At 43.1% G+C, this 17,052-nt stretch overlaps 1 protein-coding gene across 1 annotated transcript in view; it reads left to right on the forward strand.

Moving 5' to 3' along the window:
• Nucleotides 1-17,052, forward strand: part of UST (uronyl 2-sulfotransferase) — a 306,460-nt gene that overhangs the window by 249,443 nt on the left and 39,965 nt on the right. Inside the window, exons 6-7 of the mRNA XM_047860296.1 lie at nt 2,814-2,911; nt 4,881-5,038. Of these exons, the coding sequence (XP_047716252.1) occupies nt 2,814-2,911; nt 4,881-5,038 (256 nt within the window). The remainder of the gene's footprint in view (nt 1-2,813; nt 2,912-4,880; nt 5,039-17,052) is intronic.

Genomic DNA, 17,052 nt, shown 5'->3' on the forward strand with positions numbered 1-17,052 from the left:
GTGCTCTCATGGACTTCCCACCTAAACAAATAATGACACCGCTCTCATTCAAAGGAAACTGTAAAGAGAGCTCTGGAGAAGCATGGATGCTGTGGACTCTCTGGGCGGCTTTGGCAGGCTCTGTCGCCCGCCCCTCCTATTAAGACGGGTCTCTGGGTGGCGGGCGGTGACAGTGTATGAGACTCATCTCTCGACACCCCCTAAACCACCACCGACCTACTCAGCCCTTTGGTGTGAAGTCTCCACCTCTGATCATCCCCGCCCTGGCCGGGGATCTCCTGTGCTCTGCTCCGCACCCAGCTCCCGGCTCCCTCCTTCAGACAGCAGCCCAATTACTGGGTCCTTCTGACCTAAGGCTCAGGTCCCTGGGGGATGCCACCTGCCAGGGGTCCCCCGGACTGGAAGGGAGGAAGGGAGGTCAGAGCATCCTTAAGGCAAAGCCCACTCATCCTCCCACAAGCTTTGATTTGTTTTACAATGTGCAAATCTCCTTTTTCTGATGATAAAAGTAAAATACATATATTATAATAGAAGTGGCATTTATGTAAAATAATGTTTTACTTAAGATACTTTATAGACAACATTTATATTGAAAATAACATTTCGGAAAAGGATAAAGTTCAAGTTCAACCAACGTATTCCCACCTTTTACATCTATTGCCAGAAAGAACCACTTTTAACAGTTTGGTACTTATTCTTCTAGATATGTTTGTGTTTATGTAAACATACGTGTTTATCTTCCTATCGTCCTACATCTGCATATTGTCCTGTGATTGGCTTTTTTTCATGTGAAAATTCATCACAGACACTTTTCAGGACAGTACGTGTAGATTTCCCTTGTCCTTGCCAGCTGCCCCATATTTCTCTGTAGGAATGCACTGTAACTTCTCAGGGAATCAATCCCCATTAACGAACATTTAAATCCTGCCATATTTTGTTGTAATAATCTTGTAGCAATGACTATCCCTACATAGATGGTCCTCAACTTTAGATGGTTCAACTTACATTTTTTTCAACTTTAAGGATGGTGTAGAAGTGATCTGCATTCAGTAAACACTGTACTTGGAATTTTGAATCTGGATCTCTTCCTGGACCAGGACCAGCCTCTCTCAGGATGCTGGACAGGAGTGAACAGCCACCGCCACCACCCCCACCCCACCCCCCGCCCCCGGTCAGCCACGCAATCAGGAGGGCCCACAACCTGTGCACCTCCAACCATTCTGCACCCAAGAGCCATTCGGTTTTTCACTTTCAGTACAGCAGTCAATAAATTACATGAGATATTCAGCACTTTATTATAAAATAAGCTTTGTGTTAGATGACTTTGCCCAGGCTAAGGCCAGTGTTCTGAGCACGTTTAAGGTAGGCAAGGCTAGGCTAATCTGGGATGTTCGGTAGGTTAGATGTAGTCAATGCATTTTAAACTTATTTTCAACTTCCAAAGGGCTGTCAGGATGTAATTACTTCACAAGTTGAGGAAGATCTGTATACCCCTCTGTGTCAAATTCTTCTTAGAAAGGTATTTTGGGTCTAACATCATGCATTTTTACTGGATTTTCATACACAATAAAGTACTCTTCATCACCCTTCACTTAACACGTGGCTGGATGGACTGATGAACTCCATTTGCTTCTAGTTTATTCCTCTCTGAGAGTTGTATACCCCTGCTTCCCACAGTAGACTCCAGTCCTCAGCTAAAGTGTTTGTGGCTGAATCTGTTTATTCCAGTTGTTACTGTAAATGTGCAATTTATTTAATTGGTATATAAACCGAAGAGGTATGGGGGGAAAGAAAGTGTTGTTAAAAAAAGAGTTTGTGGTACATTTTTCTGATTCCCAACTTGAACTAAAAAAAAAAATTAATATCTAATCACCTACCCCAGTCATATCAGATACAGTGGCTTCAACTGACTCAAATTTCATTGCCAGTGTGACCATGTTTCTGAGTTACATCCACTCTTGATCTACCTTGCCAGTATTCTCTGGAAAAACATCCCGTAGCTGTTTGGTTTAGTTGTAAATTGGTTTATTGTTTCTCCTTAGAAATACTTAAGAACCAGGCATGTCTTTTCTAGGGCAGCCAATGAATCTACCTTATAAAAGTTGACTCTTAGCCTTTCTGTTTACCCACCGACAGAGACGTGATGTGCAACCTCACAGAAGAGAAATAGAAAATCTAGAAATCAGATGTTGCCTTCGAAAGTGAGAGACTGTATACAAACATCGTGTCACTCTCTAACCTAATATGACCTTAGAAATTATTTTACAGCCTCTCCAAACTCTAAAAATCTTTTATGTGACTCCTGTAGGTACTCAGTCATTATTTGATGGAGGTACAGATACCCGGGGAAATACTTTTCTGTAGGGCTGCCTCTACGGGGATCTCCAATTAAGTCAGAATGAATTAAGAAGGAAGCCACACTGCATTCACTCAACAAGTATTTATTAAGTGCCAACTGTATACCGGTTGACTGGTAACGTCTGGGTTACGGTAGGTAGTGGGTACCCTGGGTAATAGTTCTGTCAAGATGCTCGTCATGTTTAAAGACTGCAGGCCACAGGGGAAATGCAGAAATGCAATTTAGCCAACAGAGCAAGCAATCTTGGAAATGCTCAGACCGCATGCGCACCTGGCCAGTGGAACAGGAGGCAAAATGACGACGAGAAAGATTTCTCATGAGATCTGTGAATTCTCTGTATCTCCCCACGGCTTGCCCGCATGACCTGAGGTATCAACTTTACTCACCCCGTACGGCACTTGACAAAGCACTGCAGGAATTGCTAGACATCTCACTGCTGTGTTTTCTCTTCCAGGATATCAATGAGTGTATTCTTGAGAACTATCCTGAGTGTTCCAACCCCAGATTATTTTACATCATTCCATATTTTTGTGGACAGCATCCCAGATGCAGGTAAAGACTAAAAAGGACAATGGCAGGAAAGCCACCCGGGGGCACTGCGTGGGGAATCTCTTGTATGCCTACTCCCTCAGCCTTCTGGAATTCAGTTTATGTTTACTATTAATCTCCAAAGATTGCTTTGGAGACTCTGAATGTCCTGTGTAGGAAGAAATGAACGGATCAGGGTCTGACAGAGGCCTTGGGACCCGCCCGTAAAGATGTGTAACTGAAATGCCAACCAGACCCTTTTTTTATTCTTAACTCATAGCTGTCCCTGCTCAGCCCATGAGATAGTAAAGACCAGCGGACATCACCCCACTGCTCCCCCATAGCGCCTGTATTTCATCGGCACCCGTCCTTGCCTACGTGCCCTGTCTAATTGGGTCTGAAACACTGGGCGCTCACACCCCAAAATCTGACAGTGTCTCTCTCAGGAGACACATCTTGTAGAAAAAGAGGAATGGGCTTCCTAGTCCTCAGCCCCTCAGCCTTCCTTGGATGCAAGACCTTCTTTAGAAAGTGACTCACTCAGATGGTAAGGCTCTCAGAGTGTGGTCTGCCCACCTCCTGCATCAGCGTCCCCAGGGCACTTGCTAGAAATCCCCACCTAATCACCGTGCCTGAGGTGGGGGCACAGGTGATTCTCGTGAGCCTGGTCTCGCTGCAGTTTAAGTTCATTGTACTAGACAAACGTGTAGCCTGGAGAAAAAAAAAAAATGATAGTAACAATGAATATGATCTTCACGTGATGGGAAATAAAGCCGAAGTGACATTTTCCTGCAAAGGGAACACTGACTAGAAGGTCAGTGTGTTCCTGAAAAGATCGAGAGAAGAAACTGTTTCTGAAGTACAACTCATCCGTTGTACTTCTGGCCTGCTCAGTGATTACTGCTTAATTATTATGTGTGTCGTTGCTGTTGCCGCTTTGCTGAGTTTCCTGTAACATGGGACTCTGTTTACGGTCTGAAATCTGGAACTAGAAGCATCAGCTTTCTGCTTTATCATAAACTTCCTGAGTTCAGGAGGCCTCCCCACTCCAATCCTCACCCCTGTATAAGTGCCTCCTGGTTCACGGTCAGTGCTTCAGACGCTGGGAAGATTTGGGGCCAGATGACTCACTTTCCGTCACAGTGAAGATATTTATTCCAAGAAACATGATCCTAACTCCCTCAAGTGTTTTGTTTTTTTTTTTAATTATATATTTCCTAATCCTGGGGAGAGCACTCAGGATGCCTTATCCTGGTGCACAGACGATGATTTTCAAAACTCTTTCAAAATGTCCCCTTGTTCCCTCAATTATTTGAGCTGGGTTAGGTTTATTATTACAGTTTTTCAAAAGAGAATCCTGGCTTGCCCAAATTCCCTCGGATGGGAAATGCCAGCCATGCCTGGAGCCCAGCTCCCATGACTCCCATCCTTTCCCCCTCATAGAAATGTACTTGGCTCAGAGATCTGCCTTGCAGATGAGATGAGGCCATTTTCCTTCTGTAAAACAAAACAAAACAAAAACAAAAAACATAAAAGCTTGTCTTTAAACTCTTTAAAAGAATAAGATGATTAGCAGGGATGACCTAAAACTGATTTTGATTTCTATAGAACTACTGTATCAGTAAGTTTCAGATTTCATATCTTCTAGCTTTATTGGTTTGGTCCTTCTATTAAAAAGCCATTCTGATCGCCCCTTTGATCAGTGTTTATAGGACCTAATTGCCTGTGTGTGTATTCTTCCCAAAAATATTTTGACCAGGGCCTCAGGGGCGAGGCACCACACACAGGTAAACATGATAGCGGTAAGAGGTGGAAAAGCAAATGGCAGCTGGAAGGCTCCCAGCGGCAGCCATATTAGAGCTGATCCTTAAGGAGGTGGGATTGGGGCTCAAACAAATGGTGGGGGATGGGTTGAAGAGATACATTCTCAGCATGTTGTTCCTGCATTTCGAAAATGAATCTTTCATTTGAAATCATTTTTGTATCCACGAAGGGAGCCTGGTGAGTGGGCCCTTGAAAGAGCAAAACTGAACGTGAATGAAAACTTCCTGCTTGTGGGGATTCTTGAAGAGTTGGAAGATGTGCTGCTTTTACTGGAAAGATTTTTACCTCATTACTTCAAGGGTGTGCTCAGTATCTACAAAGACCCAGGTAATTCCTTCTGTAGCAAGCTCTTTCGTGTTTTGGGGGGTTACTCACCTTGAACAGGACTCAGGCAATAAAAGGAGTAGAACCTTCTCTCCTGTTAATGAAGAGAAGTTGCCCTGACCTCAAAGGAAGCTTAGAAACCTCCAGATATAGATGCCAAAACTGGGAGCTTCAGGTCCAGACCTAAACTTGCCATGTGTGAAAGGCCTGCTGGCTCCATTTCTCCCTTTGGAAAGTGAAACTGGCAACATTGGCATTGACCTTGGTCCAAGGCTGTTGCCAGAGTCCACTGATGGAAGTGGGTGTGAAGGAACCATCAGGTGATCCTCTATCTGGGCCCTGCTTCCATCTGACAAAGCACTCTGGCATATCCAATTCTGGCAATAGAATAGACACAGAAGCAAATTGAACACGCAATTACGATTTTATTCTCACGAATGGCATGGTTTCCAAATAGAAGCGAGAAATGGAATGCAGCAGAGAACAAGTGCAGAGGGTGCCTGTGGTATCACTGTAAAGATAATTACTTTCAGAAATCCATCATTTATTTTTCTCATTATTATCGTATCCAGAGAGAACGGCAAACAACGTTGTTTGTCTCCCATTCTCCTTAATCTACTGCTGCCCTGCAAGCCTTGCATACTTATTCACTCCTCTGGTTGTCGTTTCATCATCCTGAAATGGGAGACAGCCTTCTGCTGTGTAGAAATGAGGTTCCCCAAACAGATGAAAGGTTCCCCAAACGCAGCCCTGGTGCCTCCCGTTCACCACCAGGCAGGGACCTCGCACCCCACCTGCACCAGGAGCAGGTGCCGATGCCCATGTGAACTGGTCTTTGCCCAGAGGGGTTTGCACAAGGAAGATAGCTGGCGGGTGGGTGCTGTCCTGGTCTCAGCTCTCTCCCTCCGAGGTAAATTCTGACGTGCACATGACCAGGAACCTTCACGCGAGCCCTGCAGGTCTGTCTCCTCAACAGGAAATGCAGTTTGAATGGCTGGAAGCATCATCGACCCTAGTCACTTTTTGAAAGTAGGCCTTCCTCTGCCCTTTCAACAGTGGGCAATTTAAAGAATATGAAGAGCCATGCTGTGACCAATTTTTAGCTCTGTAAGATAACATAAACTCGGGTCTTTGTGCAAGGTGAGGTCTGACCCTAAGTTAGATTTTTTCGCAGAAAAAGTTTAGGTTATTCGTTACTTCCGCTCTTTGGCTTTATCTGTTTGTGTAGCATGCGTGTGTGCGCTTGTGTGTGTGATACATAGTACGAGATAACAGGTGAACGAGGCGCGCCTGGGTGGCTCAGTCGGTTGAACATCTGACTCTTGGTTTTGGTTCAGGTCATGATCCCAGGCTCAAGGGATCAAGTCCTGCCTTGGGCTCCACACCACGCATAGATCCTGCTTAGATTCCCTCTCTCTCTCTCTCTCTCTCTCTCTCTCTCTCTCTGCCCCCTCCCTCACTCATGCTCTCTCTCAAAAATAAAAAATCATAAAAATATTTTTTAAAAAACATGAACGAAACCCTCGAGACACAGAGTTGTCAAAAAAATGAACACACTCTCGTCCCAGCCTTTGAGAAGAGTTTCGGTCAGTCTACATCACACACGCCATCCGTCCTTGGATCTGGAACTAGTATCGTGGGCCCGATAAGTAAGGCATTTTATCTTTGTTCTTCTTAAATACAAATAGACCACAAATAAAAACCCCAGCCCCAAGAGCCCACTTATGTGCTGTTGTCAGAAGATATCCTCTTGACTTCTCAACTATCATCTCCATTTAGATGCATGACTTCTCAGAAACTGGGCCTTTGTCCCATGATCCAGAAGCACGTTTAGAACATATTTCTGAAAATTGAGTTACTCTTAGCTCTTGTGGCTTCAGCCGCAGTCTTTCGACCTTATAAAGATTTTTATCCTTTTGAGTTAGGCCTAGGAGTATATTAAATAATCTGAGGCTTGCCGCCTTAGAGAGGGTAAGGGGGGTCCGATACTCCTGTGTGGTGGGATGAAAGGTTTCTCTAAGGCCGGGACCGACACATGGCCGGTTCACACAGTCCAGCGTATTAGTGGTTAAAATAGTGAAATATGCCTATACTGCCCTCAGTGCCCACACTTGGCCGCCCTGTCTGCCCTTGCCACGCCCCCTCATCCAACAGTGAGGTAACAAAAGAGGTAATTCACAGGCATAGAGCGAGTCTTCAGGACTCTGGCCCAGCGCTACACTCAGCAAGTGTTGTGAATTCAGGTCCTGAGTGGAATTGGTTGCCACATATTTTGAATACCACCCCAGTGTGACGCCCTCAGCTGCCACACGACATGCATATAACAAACTGAACCCTTGAGTGATTGCTCAGAACTTTCCACCACGTTCTCTGGTCTCTCGGGCATCTTCTGGAGAGATTGTTGTGTGGTGACATTGGCAGCCAAGCAGCCCCACAACTGCTGTGTCTCAAGGAGTCCCACATCCCCTGGGGCAGGGGACAGGAGATGAACATCCACTCCTGGCCAGCTTCTCACTATATTTTAGCCTCTGCAAAGACTAAGCACCTGCACTGTTTTCTTGTGCTCAGCGCATTGGTGTCACCCAGGTTAAAGGAAAGAGTGACCTCAAGTCACTTTAGCGATCTCATACCAGAGCTGCCTCGTCAGCCCATTTTTAGTCTAAATTCTCGGATTATGGCACACCGAAATCATTGCTTTTGCCCTTTTTAAAGAATTTTATAACTGAGTAGCCTAGAGAACGGAAGGAAGAAACACTAAAATCGAAGACACTGCGGGATCTAGTGACCCTTGGATCATTGTAGATGAACTGACCATAGAGCCCAAGTGAGATGCAGATCCCTCACTGGCCATTTTTCTTTGACGCTTGTCTTGTTATTTTTAAACTGTAGGTGTGTGCTGATTTTTAGTAATCCCCCTACAGCAATCCGAAAAATATTTAGACCAGTCTCATTACTGAAGAAAAAGCACTTATAGCAATGACCGTCTGGGGAGCTCGTAAAAATAGTTAACGTCTGTTAGTCAAACAGACTAACGTCTGTTAGTGTTAGTTGTCACTTATTCAAGATAGGAATGATACCTCTTAATTCCTTGCAAATCGTACTACTTGTTTGACTAGCCAACCATGTAGGGAAGTTCGTAACTTTCCTACGTAATAGCTTGACTGTTAGCCGCCACCTCGTGCATTTCTTGTAGGAGGGTATGCTGACAAGTGAATTTGTTTCCTCCCAAAAGTATTTGAGGAACTTAATTTTTAGAATTTTTTCTTAAAAAGTTATTTTTTTTATTAATGTCTGTGTTCCGCGGAGACCCCTTTAGCATATCTCAGAAGAAATGTATAATAATAAGTACTCAAGAGGAAAATAACAATGAGTTTTAGCACATGAATAACCAAGAGAATTTTCTTGAATTTTCTAGAATTTTTCTTCAGATATTTCTGAAATTTCTAGAATTTTCTAGAATTTTTCTTCAGATATTTCTTGCCAACCAGGGGTCACTTGTGGATGTCCAGGGAATTACCCTGAAGTTTACCACTCAGTAAACTCCACTCAACCTTGCTTTGAGTTAGAATTAGAGAGAACTGGGTCCCAAACAGATGTGTTGAGTAAGAACAGCCAAACTCACTTGTTGGACCTACACAGTCTGATTTCTTTTTTTATTGATTAATCTGGATTATATTTGCTCATTACTTAACTTTTTCAGAGTGAGAAACTGGAGCCAGCCTAGAGAAGTTGAGAAGTTGATCCATAGTCACCCACCAAAATGTGGAAGTAAAAGGCAGAACTCAACATGTTTCTGAGCCATGAGTATTAATGTGCTTATGGATACTTTTTCTCCTTAACTCTTACAAACTGACATGCTGTGAGCCCCCAATATGTTTCTTAGTCATAATTTCTTTAGGAGCTCAAATCACAGTGGTGTTAGGAGCCAAAACAAATAAGCAAATTAATTAAAGGCAGAGAACATGTGAATATCTGTGATAGGAACAGCCCTTAAATGAATGTCCCTTGACTTGGCAAATGACCGAGCTGTTATGATTCAATAGCGCCACCTAGCATCCAGGCGTTGGAACTTCATGACCTAACATTAATCCCCATTATCTTTCTTCCGCTTGGAGGCTCGAAAGCTCCTGTGTCCAATTCTTTTCGCTTGTATTTTAAATACTTTCCATTACTAGCATTACATTTGTATTCATTTTCAACTTTTTCCCATTACAAATGTAAACATTGGCGCCACAGTAGGGAATTTACTACACTTCTGTGGGTTGCCTTAAGACTCTGGCCACCAACCATTACAAAGGAAAAGTGTGTAATTCCAAACAAATGACTTATGTACTAACTCTGCAGAGTTCATTCATAAACTGAGTGCTTTAAAAAAAATACATATTTTTATGTAAGTATTTTTATAAGCGATGATAGAGTACAAATTTAAATATTTTTTTCAACTATGCATGAATGATAATCAGACCTCCTATTAGGAGTATAGTAATGTACTCTGAGTTCATTTGCATTTTTGTATTTAAAGCTGAGGACATTTGGGGCGCCTGGGTGGCGCAGTCGGTTAAGCGTCCGACTTCAGCCAGGTCACGATCTCGCGGTCCGTGAGTTCGAGCCCCGCATCAGGCTCTGGGCTGATGGCTCAGAGCCTGGAGCCTGTTTCCGATTCTGTGTCTCCCTCTCTCTCTGCCCCTCCCCCGTTCATGCTCTGTCTCTCTCTGTCCCAAAAATAAATAAACGTTGAAAAAAAAAAAAGCTGAGGACATCTACATAGAAAATAATAGCAAATATGTTGAAGAGAAAAGTTAATATGGTATGCTACAGGAAACATTCAAGTTTTCCTCCATCTATCAATAAAAATGCCAGACTGGGTTTAAACAAATGCTAAGTGATTAAAGCCTGGCCTATGTATCATAAAGAACAACCATTCTTTAAAGAAAGAACACTGGGTTGGGAGTTACAGGAGACTCGAATCCTCTTTCTGCCGTGGTTCTACCCATATGACCCAGGGTAAGTGCAATTTTGGTGACTGATCTCTAAAGATTATTATTACGATACTAAAGCACAATGTTTTAGGTGACATGTTCCACCTTTTGCTGGTTAGCACAATTACAGGGTACTTCCCCCCCCCCCCCCAAAAAAAACAGCAGTCCTTGGACAGTCCCCATTGCATTATTTCCAAGTTTAGTTACGGCAGCTATCGCCACCTAGAGGACATGACAGAATCCTAAATGGAGAGTTCTAGGTTCAGAATCTGCTGTTCCCCGTGGTTGGCCATATGGAGATGACCAACTCAAACTCTCCGGTCACACTGTCCATCCCTTTCTTTCTGTACCGTCTGCATTTCTGTTGAGAAGATAGGATATCATAATGATTAGAGCACAGAATCTGGAGTAGACAGCCTGGTGGTAAAGCTGCTACTTCTCTGCTGTCACCACAGGAAGGTATAATCCCTCTGAGCCTCAGTCTCCCCATCTGTAGAAAATGAAATAAACAAGGGGTGTCTGGGTGGCCCAGTCAGTCAAGCCTCGGATTTTTGATTTCGGCTCAGATCATGATCTCACGATTCGTGAGATGGAGTCCCACGTCGGGCTCCATGCTGACAGCATGAAGCCTGCTCGGGATCTTCTCTCTCCCTCTGTCTTTCTCTCTCCCCGCTTCCCCCACTTGCCCTCTTTCTCTCTCAAAATAAACTGAAAAAAAAAATAAGATGCATAAACAATACAATCCACTTCAGAGTGCACATAAAGCCCTTCGCCCAGAGCTTCACATATGATAAGAGTTCAATAATTAGCTAATATTAGTGTGCAAACCACATCACAGGAGAGAAACGGGGCCCGTGTCTGTGAGAAACAGGACATCAGTCTGTCTTTGTAACTTCTACGTGGAAAGAGAGAGAGAGAATCTATGATGAGCCTTGACTTATTTTGACAGTTACAGCTGGCCTATAAAATTGTATGCCTTTAGGAAATAGTATTTTTGACTTAGGAGGAGTCAATTATATTCTGGCTAGTACTCTATTTCTGGAACAATTATAGGGAATAAGTTTATTGGAAGTATTCTTACAGTGACACCTTCAGAAGAGATTTGGTGGATTTTATTCCAAGTAAGACCCTAAGATTCAGTTCTTGAAAAACCTTGAGTTTGTTTCCCAAGTGCAAAATTAACTTCAAAACGCTAAATGAGTAAATCAAACCTTGTCCAGCAGGTGGCAGTGTCTGCACTTTCTCAAGGACATGCCTGTGGTTTCCCAATAAGTTTGCATCTGCAGGCGGGAGTTTACATAATGCTTGAACACAGATGTGTAATTATGTCCAATTTGAGGACTAAAAATGGGATCACAAATATCAAAAATATCCCAAGTACAATTGATTGTAGTAGTCCGAACTACATTATAGGAGAGCCAACGGTAGGCAGTAAAGGGAGTTTTATAATGAAATAAGTTTATGTGGGTCAAAAAAATATATACACTATAAACTCTGGTTTTGCACAAATAATCCATCTCTCTACAATGTCTGTATTAAACAAATGCTGTCTTTCATCCCTCATTTCCACTGCTGTTTCCTACTTCCTATTGCTTTTTGCCACGACAAAACTGAAAAACATTCTGGGACCTCACAGAGACATAAGCTATGGCTGGGAGGAATTCAGACTATCCATTTACAGACACCAATGGCATTGTTTGAAGAACTCAACTGTCATTTATAAAAATAGTACTCCTCTTGCTTTTGGTTCATCTGCCATCAGTGTTCTCCATGAAGATTTGGTTTTTTTCACTAGCCATGTCCTAGGCTCAAACACTAATCACATTGGTACTAGCTGAGGTGTGTGAGTGTGTATGTGAGTGTGTGTTTAGTTCCAACAACTAAACTCCTCATTATAGCTCAGTCATCTCTGAATAGAGTTGGGTCAGAAAAGCAGTAACAGCCTCTAGATAATAATAATTTGCATAGCAATTTACAGTTTATAAAGCACTTTCACACAGAATATCTCCTTTGAGTCCTCTTGAATCCTCTGAATCCAGTTGAGAAGGACAAATAGTCTTTGTCTCATTTTAAAACGAGGAAGCTGAGATTCAAAGATGGTGAACAACCTGCCCACAGTTACCTAAGTGACCACAGACATTCAAGCTTCTGTGCCCAGAGCCGCCGCTAACACCATAAACCTGTGACCTTCTAAAGAATCTTTGTGTTTAATCACTAACTCAGAGGTTGGGGGTATTAAGCATTCGTGGTATATATTGCAGTTAAAGGTGAGAGCTGAAAAATAAAATCCGTAGATTCTATTTTTCCACCTATGGTCTGTTCACTAAGGAATTTGAGGTCATAAAACATAGATCACTAAGGTATCATATGCCGCTGTATGGTAATCCACATAGAAGAAGAAAACACCTGATACCTTTATGGTGGGGGGTGCGGGGTGGAAGGGAACAGTCGTGTTAGACCTTTAAAATAGTGTCTAAAAATTAAAACTGAATACATACAACTGTTTCAATTGTAGCTTTTGAGTAAATAGTTTAAATTAACATAAATGTGAACATCCCTTTAAATTAACTTAGACATTTAGGGTTTTTTTAAAAATTTTTTTTTAATGTTTATTTATTTTTGAGACAGAGAGAGACAGAGCATGAACAGAGGAGGGTCAGAGAGAGGGAGACACAGAATCTGAAACAGGCTCCGGGCTCCAAGCTGTCAGCACAGAGCCTGATGCGGGGCTCAAACCCACGGACCGCGAGATCATGACCTGGGCCGAAGTCGGACACTCAACCGACTGAGCCACCCAGGCCCCCTGACATTTAGGGGTTTTTAGTGAACACTTCTAGAAGGGAACTCTGTAACCACAGATCAATAGCTTGATTCACTTACAGGAACATCACTTTTTCACAGAGATTCAGCCTTTAGGGGTATTTAATTGATTTTATAAAAGCTTAATTTGCAGCATATATGTATTGTGTATAGAAATAGATGTATATATTGTGTATTAGAAGTAACAATTACCATGAATTATATAGTTTTTTTTTAATTTTTTTTTTCAACGTTTATTTATTTTTGGGACAGAGAGAGACAGAGCATGAACGGGGGAGGGGCAGAGAGAGAGGGAGACACAGAATCGGAAACAGGCTCCAGGCTCCGAGCCATCAGCCCAGAGCCTGACGCGGGGCTCGAACTCATGGACCGTGAGATCGTGACCTGGCCGAAGTCGGACGCTTAACCGACTGAGCCACCCAGGCACCCCACCATGAATTATATAGTTTTAAATGCATTTTTCACTTGCTTACTGATTTTCTCTTGCCTTGGTACCATTCCTCGTCCAGGAGAAAGGATCTCCAATTTTATTATTTGAGAAGAGAAGGACAAGAGGACTTAATTTGCATTGATTTTCCAGTAATAATATTCCAAAACTATTTCCCTTCTGTGAAAACTAACATTTAAATAGCATAGATAAACTGAAAATTACAGAAAAATTCAACAAACACATTCAGCCACTGCTTAAACGTCTGCAAGATGCCAGTCCTGGGAAAGCATGCTATAAAGATCAAGAAAGCAGGGTCTAGCCTGAAAGCCATTGCACATAGGACCGGGAAGTACTTCCTGGTGAAGGTATTTGTGCCAGGCCTGGAAGGGGACATAGGTTTTCATCAGATGGACACGGAAGGGGGTTATAAATCCCTTGGCAGAAAAATAACATGAATATAAGCAAGGAGGGGTGAAGATGCGGAAGTACCTGGAATGTGGGAGGCACGGGGTGGGGGTGCTCCGGCCCACGCTGGCCCTTCCTGCTGACTCTGCCTCTTGGAGCTGGGGGCCTCAATTCCTCATAACTCAGTCACCCTGCTGTTGCTAAGACAGCTCTGCCCAAGGCGGGAAAAGTATCAGCAGCTTCTGCTCTCTGTGTGGTACAACCTGGAGCTGAGTCACTCACACCAGTCTCAGAACCAGTGGCCAAGCCACAGTTGCCAGAGGGCCATGTGTCAACCCCAGACTCCCGCCCCCGCCCCCAGTTTCCCTGCCCTCCGCCAGTTCTGACCACCCCCCAAGAATCCCTCCCTTCCTAGCGGTGTGTCGGGATCGTGCCAGCTCCCCAAGTTCCTAGCACGAGGGTTCTTCTCCTTGCTCTCTTCCTGTCTCCCAACCTCAGATCCAGCCACTCAATAGGCTGGGGACACCCACTGGCTATATGCCTTGGGCTGTCGCGGGGGCCCCCACCACACGTCGGTCAACACCAGTTTCTGCCCTGCCTAATCTCCCAGATTCAGTCCTTTGCCCACCAGCATGGACTCCCTATCCTGGGTCCGACCCGGCTGTGCCCCCAACACTGCGTCTGGTCTTCCTGGTCTCCCAGGCTGGAAGCCCTTGAGATCATCCTTCCAGAACAGTCTCCCTCAGCCCCTGCCTCCCACACCACACATCCTGAGAAGTTGATGTCCTCTGAGTCCCAACCTCATCATCTGGAGAAGCCCGGCTGCCCCCCACAGTGTGGCCAGGCCTGGGGGTGTGCAGTTTTCTCCCCTATGATTCATTTCCCCCAACAAAGAGCTGGCTAACAATATCTGGGTGTGTTGAAGGTCCCAGCATTCTTCTGTGTTTAGAGGTGAATTTCTTCTACTTTAGAATTTAATAATCACCTCTGCTTTGAGCAGTTTTAAGTTGAGCTTGACACTGATATGCTTCGCACTGAGTAAGAATATTACTAAGGGGTGGAATTAGTCACCACAGATTTCAATTTTTGGACTTTCCTGATAACTCCACAAAGCTGAAATGCTTCTAAAGCCTGAGCAAAGAAGATGAAAGAGAGACCTGGCCCCCAGGGGTGAGAGCCGATCTTCATAAAAGACCCTGCCATCTTACTGCTCTCTTATGCCCAAACTGCCAAGGTCCCCGCCCACACCACGGACTCATGTGGCAACTTGCAAAGAGAGCCAGACAGAGAATCTCAGAACTGTCTTTGTACCCTTGGCTCGTGGCCTAGCTTCCCTGACATTCTTTGCTTATAAAATGTACCCCCAGCTGGGGTGAAGTACAATCCTCACCCATTTTGCATGACTCAACATTTTACAATGGAAGCTTCTATTTTTGCTCAGCTAAATCTTTTTCAAATAAAAGTATCATTTCCTGATTTTTTTTAACATTTCAGACATTTTTATCAACGCATCGTGCTCTAGCTTTTCACATCTTGCAAATAGTGTTGAACTGTGAAAGAATACAGTGAAAAACCTCCAAATATACCTGTGCACAGAACATTGCTGCTTTTCGCGGTTCCTTGTGGGTTATGCTAAGCACATTTATTTCATTGTCCCTAAACCCATGGAGAAATGCAGCATAATTCCCCACTGATGAGAAGAGGAAAGTTTTGCTTGTCAAGTGGAAGTTTCAGATACTCTGACTGGAAAGTCTTAGCCCCCAGTTGTTACCATGTGCTTAGGGATTTCTGCTGTGTTCTCAGAGTCAGAGACTGCCGGAGCTATTTTTCAACATTTGATCCTAGAATTTTATCTCCCTGATTTTCAGCTATGTTTTTTAAGGTGCTGTGTGTATACAATTAACAATCCAAAAGTACAAAAAGACATATAATGAAAAGCAGCAGCCTCCTCTTCCAACCCTGCCCATCGTAAAGTTTGATTTTTCCAGGGGCAGATGCTTTGAGCACAGTTAGCTGCTTCTTGTGATAATCACTACACGACTTAAAACCAGTATGCACAGGCTGATATTTCTTGATTGATTTCTTCGAGAAATTTAGTTCTCTTATTCCACCACCCTCACCTCTACCTCCTCCCCTGCCCCCCATCCTCCTAATATGGTTTATAGCCGCATTTAGGATATGTAGTCCCATTTACATGACTGTGACTGTACATATTATTGACGGCTGATCCAAGTAGTGCACCATGATTATATTTCATTTCTTGCACACTTTATTGTTTTCCTGGAATTAATTATTGCCTTTGTTTTATTTGCCTAGATTTATTTGTACTTATCAAAATTTTCATATGTGCCATTACGTCTGTTGTATCAATACTACTGTTGATATTGTCATTATTATTGGATAAGAACATTTTCACATTTGCCACCCCCCACCCCAGGACCCCTTCCCCTCTTCCACCCACAGCTCTCTAACTTCCTGCTTCAGTCTGGGCTGATTACTCAGAAGCTCCCTGCTGCTTCCCTTTGACACATTTCTGTATTGGATCCCTGGTCTCCTGAATCCCAAAGATCCTGTTTCTTGATTTAATCGCTCTTTTACTTCAAGATATTCCCATTGAATGTCTAAAAGAGCTTAATATCCTATCTCACTTGGATCGCCAGTTTGACTGGATATAGATTTCTTCAGACATTAATTCCATTTTTCACTTCTTTTGCCATGACTTTCTCAAACTCTCCTTCCCTCTCTCTCTCTCTCTCCCTCTCCCTCCCCCACCCTAGGGTCTTCCCTGTGTTCCTCTTATGAAATTTTACAACATGCCTCAGTATGCTAAGTACTCAAGCTGTATGTGTATATATATATATGTATATATATACACATACATATATATATATATTTAATATAGATATATATATACAGACAGACACACACACACATATATGGTTTATATATATAATATATATATAGTTTATATATGTATGTATATATATAAGTATATATACAACTTTCTTTTTTCAATTTTTTAACATAGTGTTTTATTAATTTCAAGTGTACAGTATAATTATTCAACCATTTTATACATCACCCGGTGCTCATCAAGACAAGTGCTCTCCTTAATCCCCATCACCTATTTCACCCACCACCCACCCCTGGTGACCATCAGTGTGTTCTCTATAATTAAGAGCTGCTTCTTGATATGTTTCCCTCTCTCTCTTTTTTCTTTTGCTCACTTGTTTTGTTTCTTAAATTCCCCATGTGAGTGAAATCATATAATATTTGTCTATGACTGACTTATTTCGCTTAGCATTACTCTCTAGCTCCATTGATGTCATTGCAAATGGCAAGATTTCATACTTTTTTATGGCTGAATAATATCCCATTATATA

This window comes from Prionailurus viverrinus, chromosome B2, assembly GCF_022837055.1.
Source record: "Prionailurus viverrinus isolate Anna chromosome B2, UM_Priviv_1.0, whole genome shotgun sequence".
NCBI lineage: Eukaryota > Metazoa > Chordata > Mammalia > Carnivora > Felidae > Prionailurus > Prionailurus viverrinus.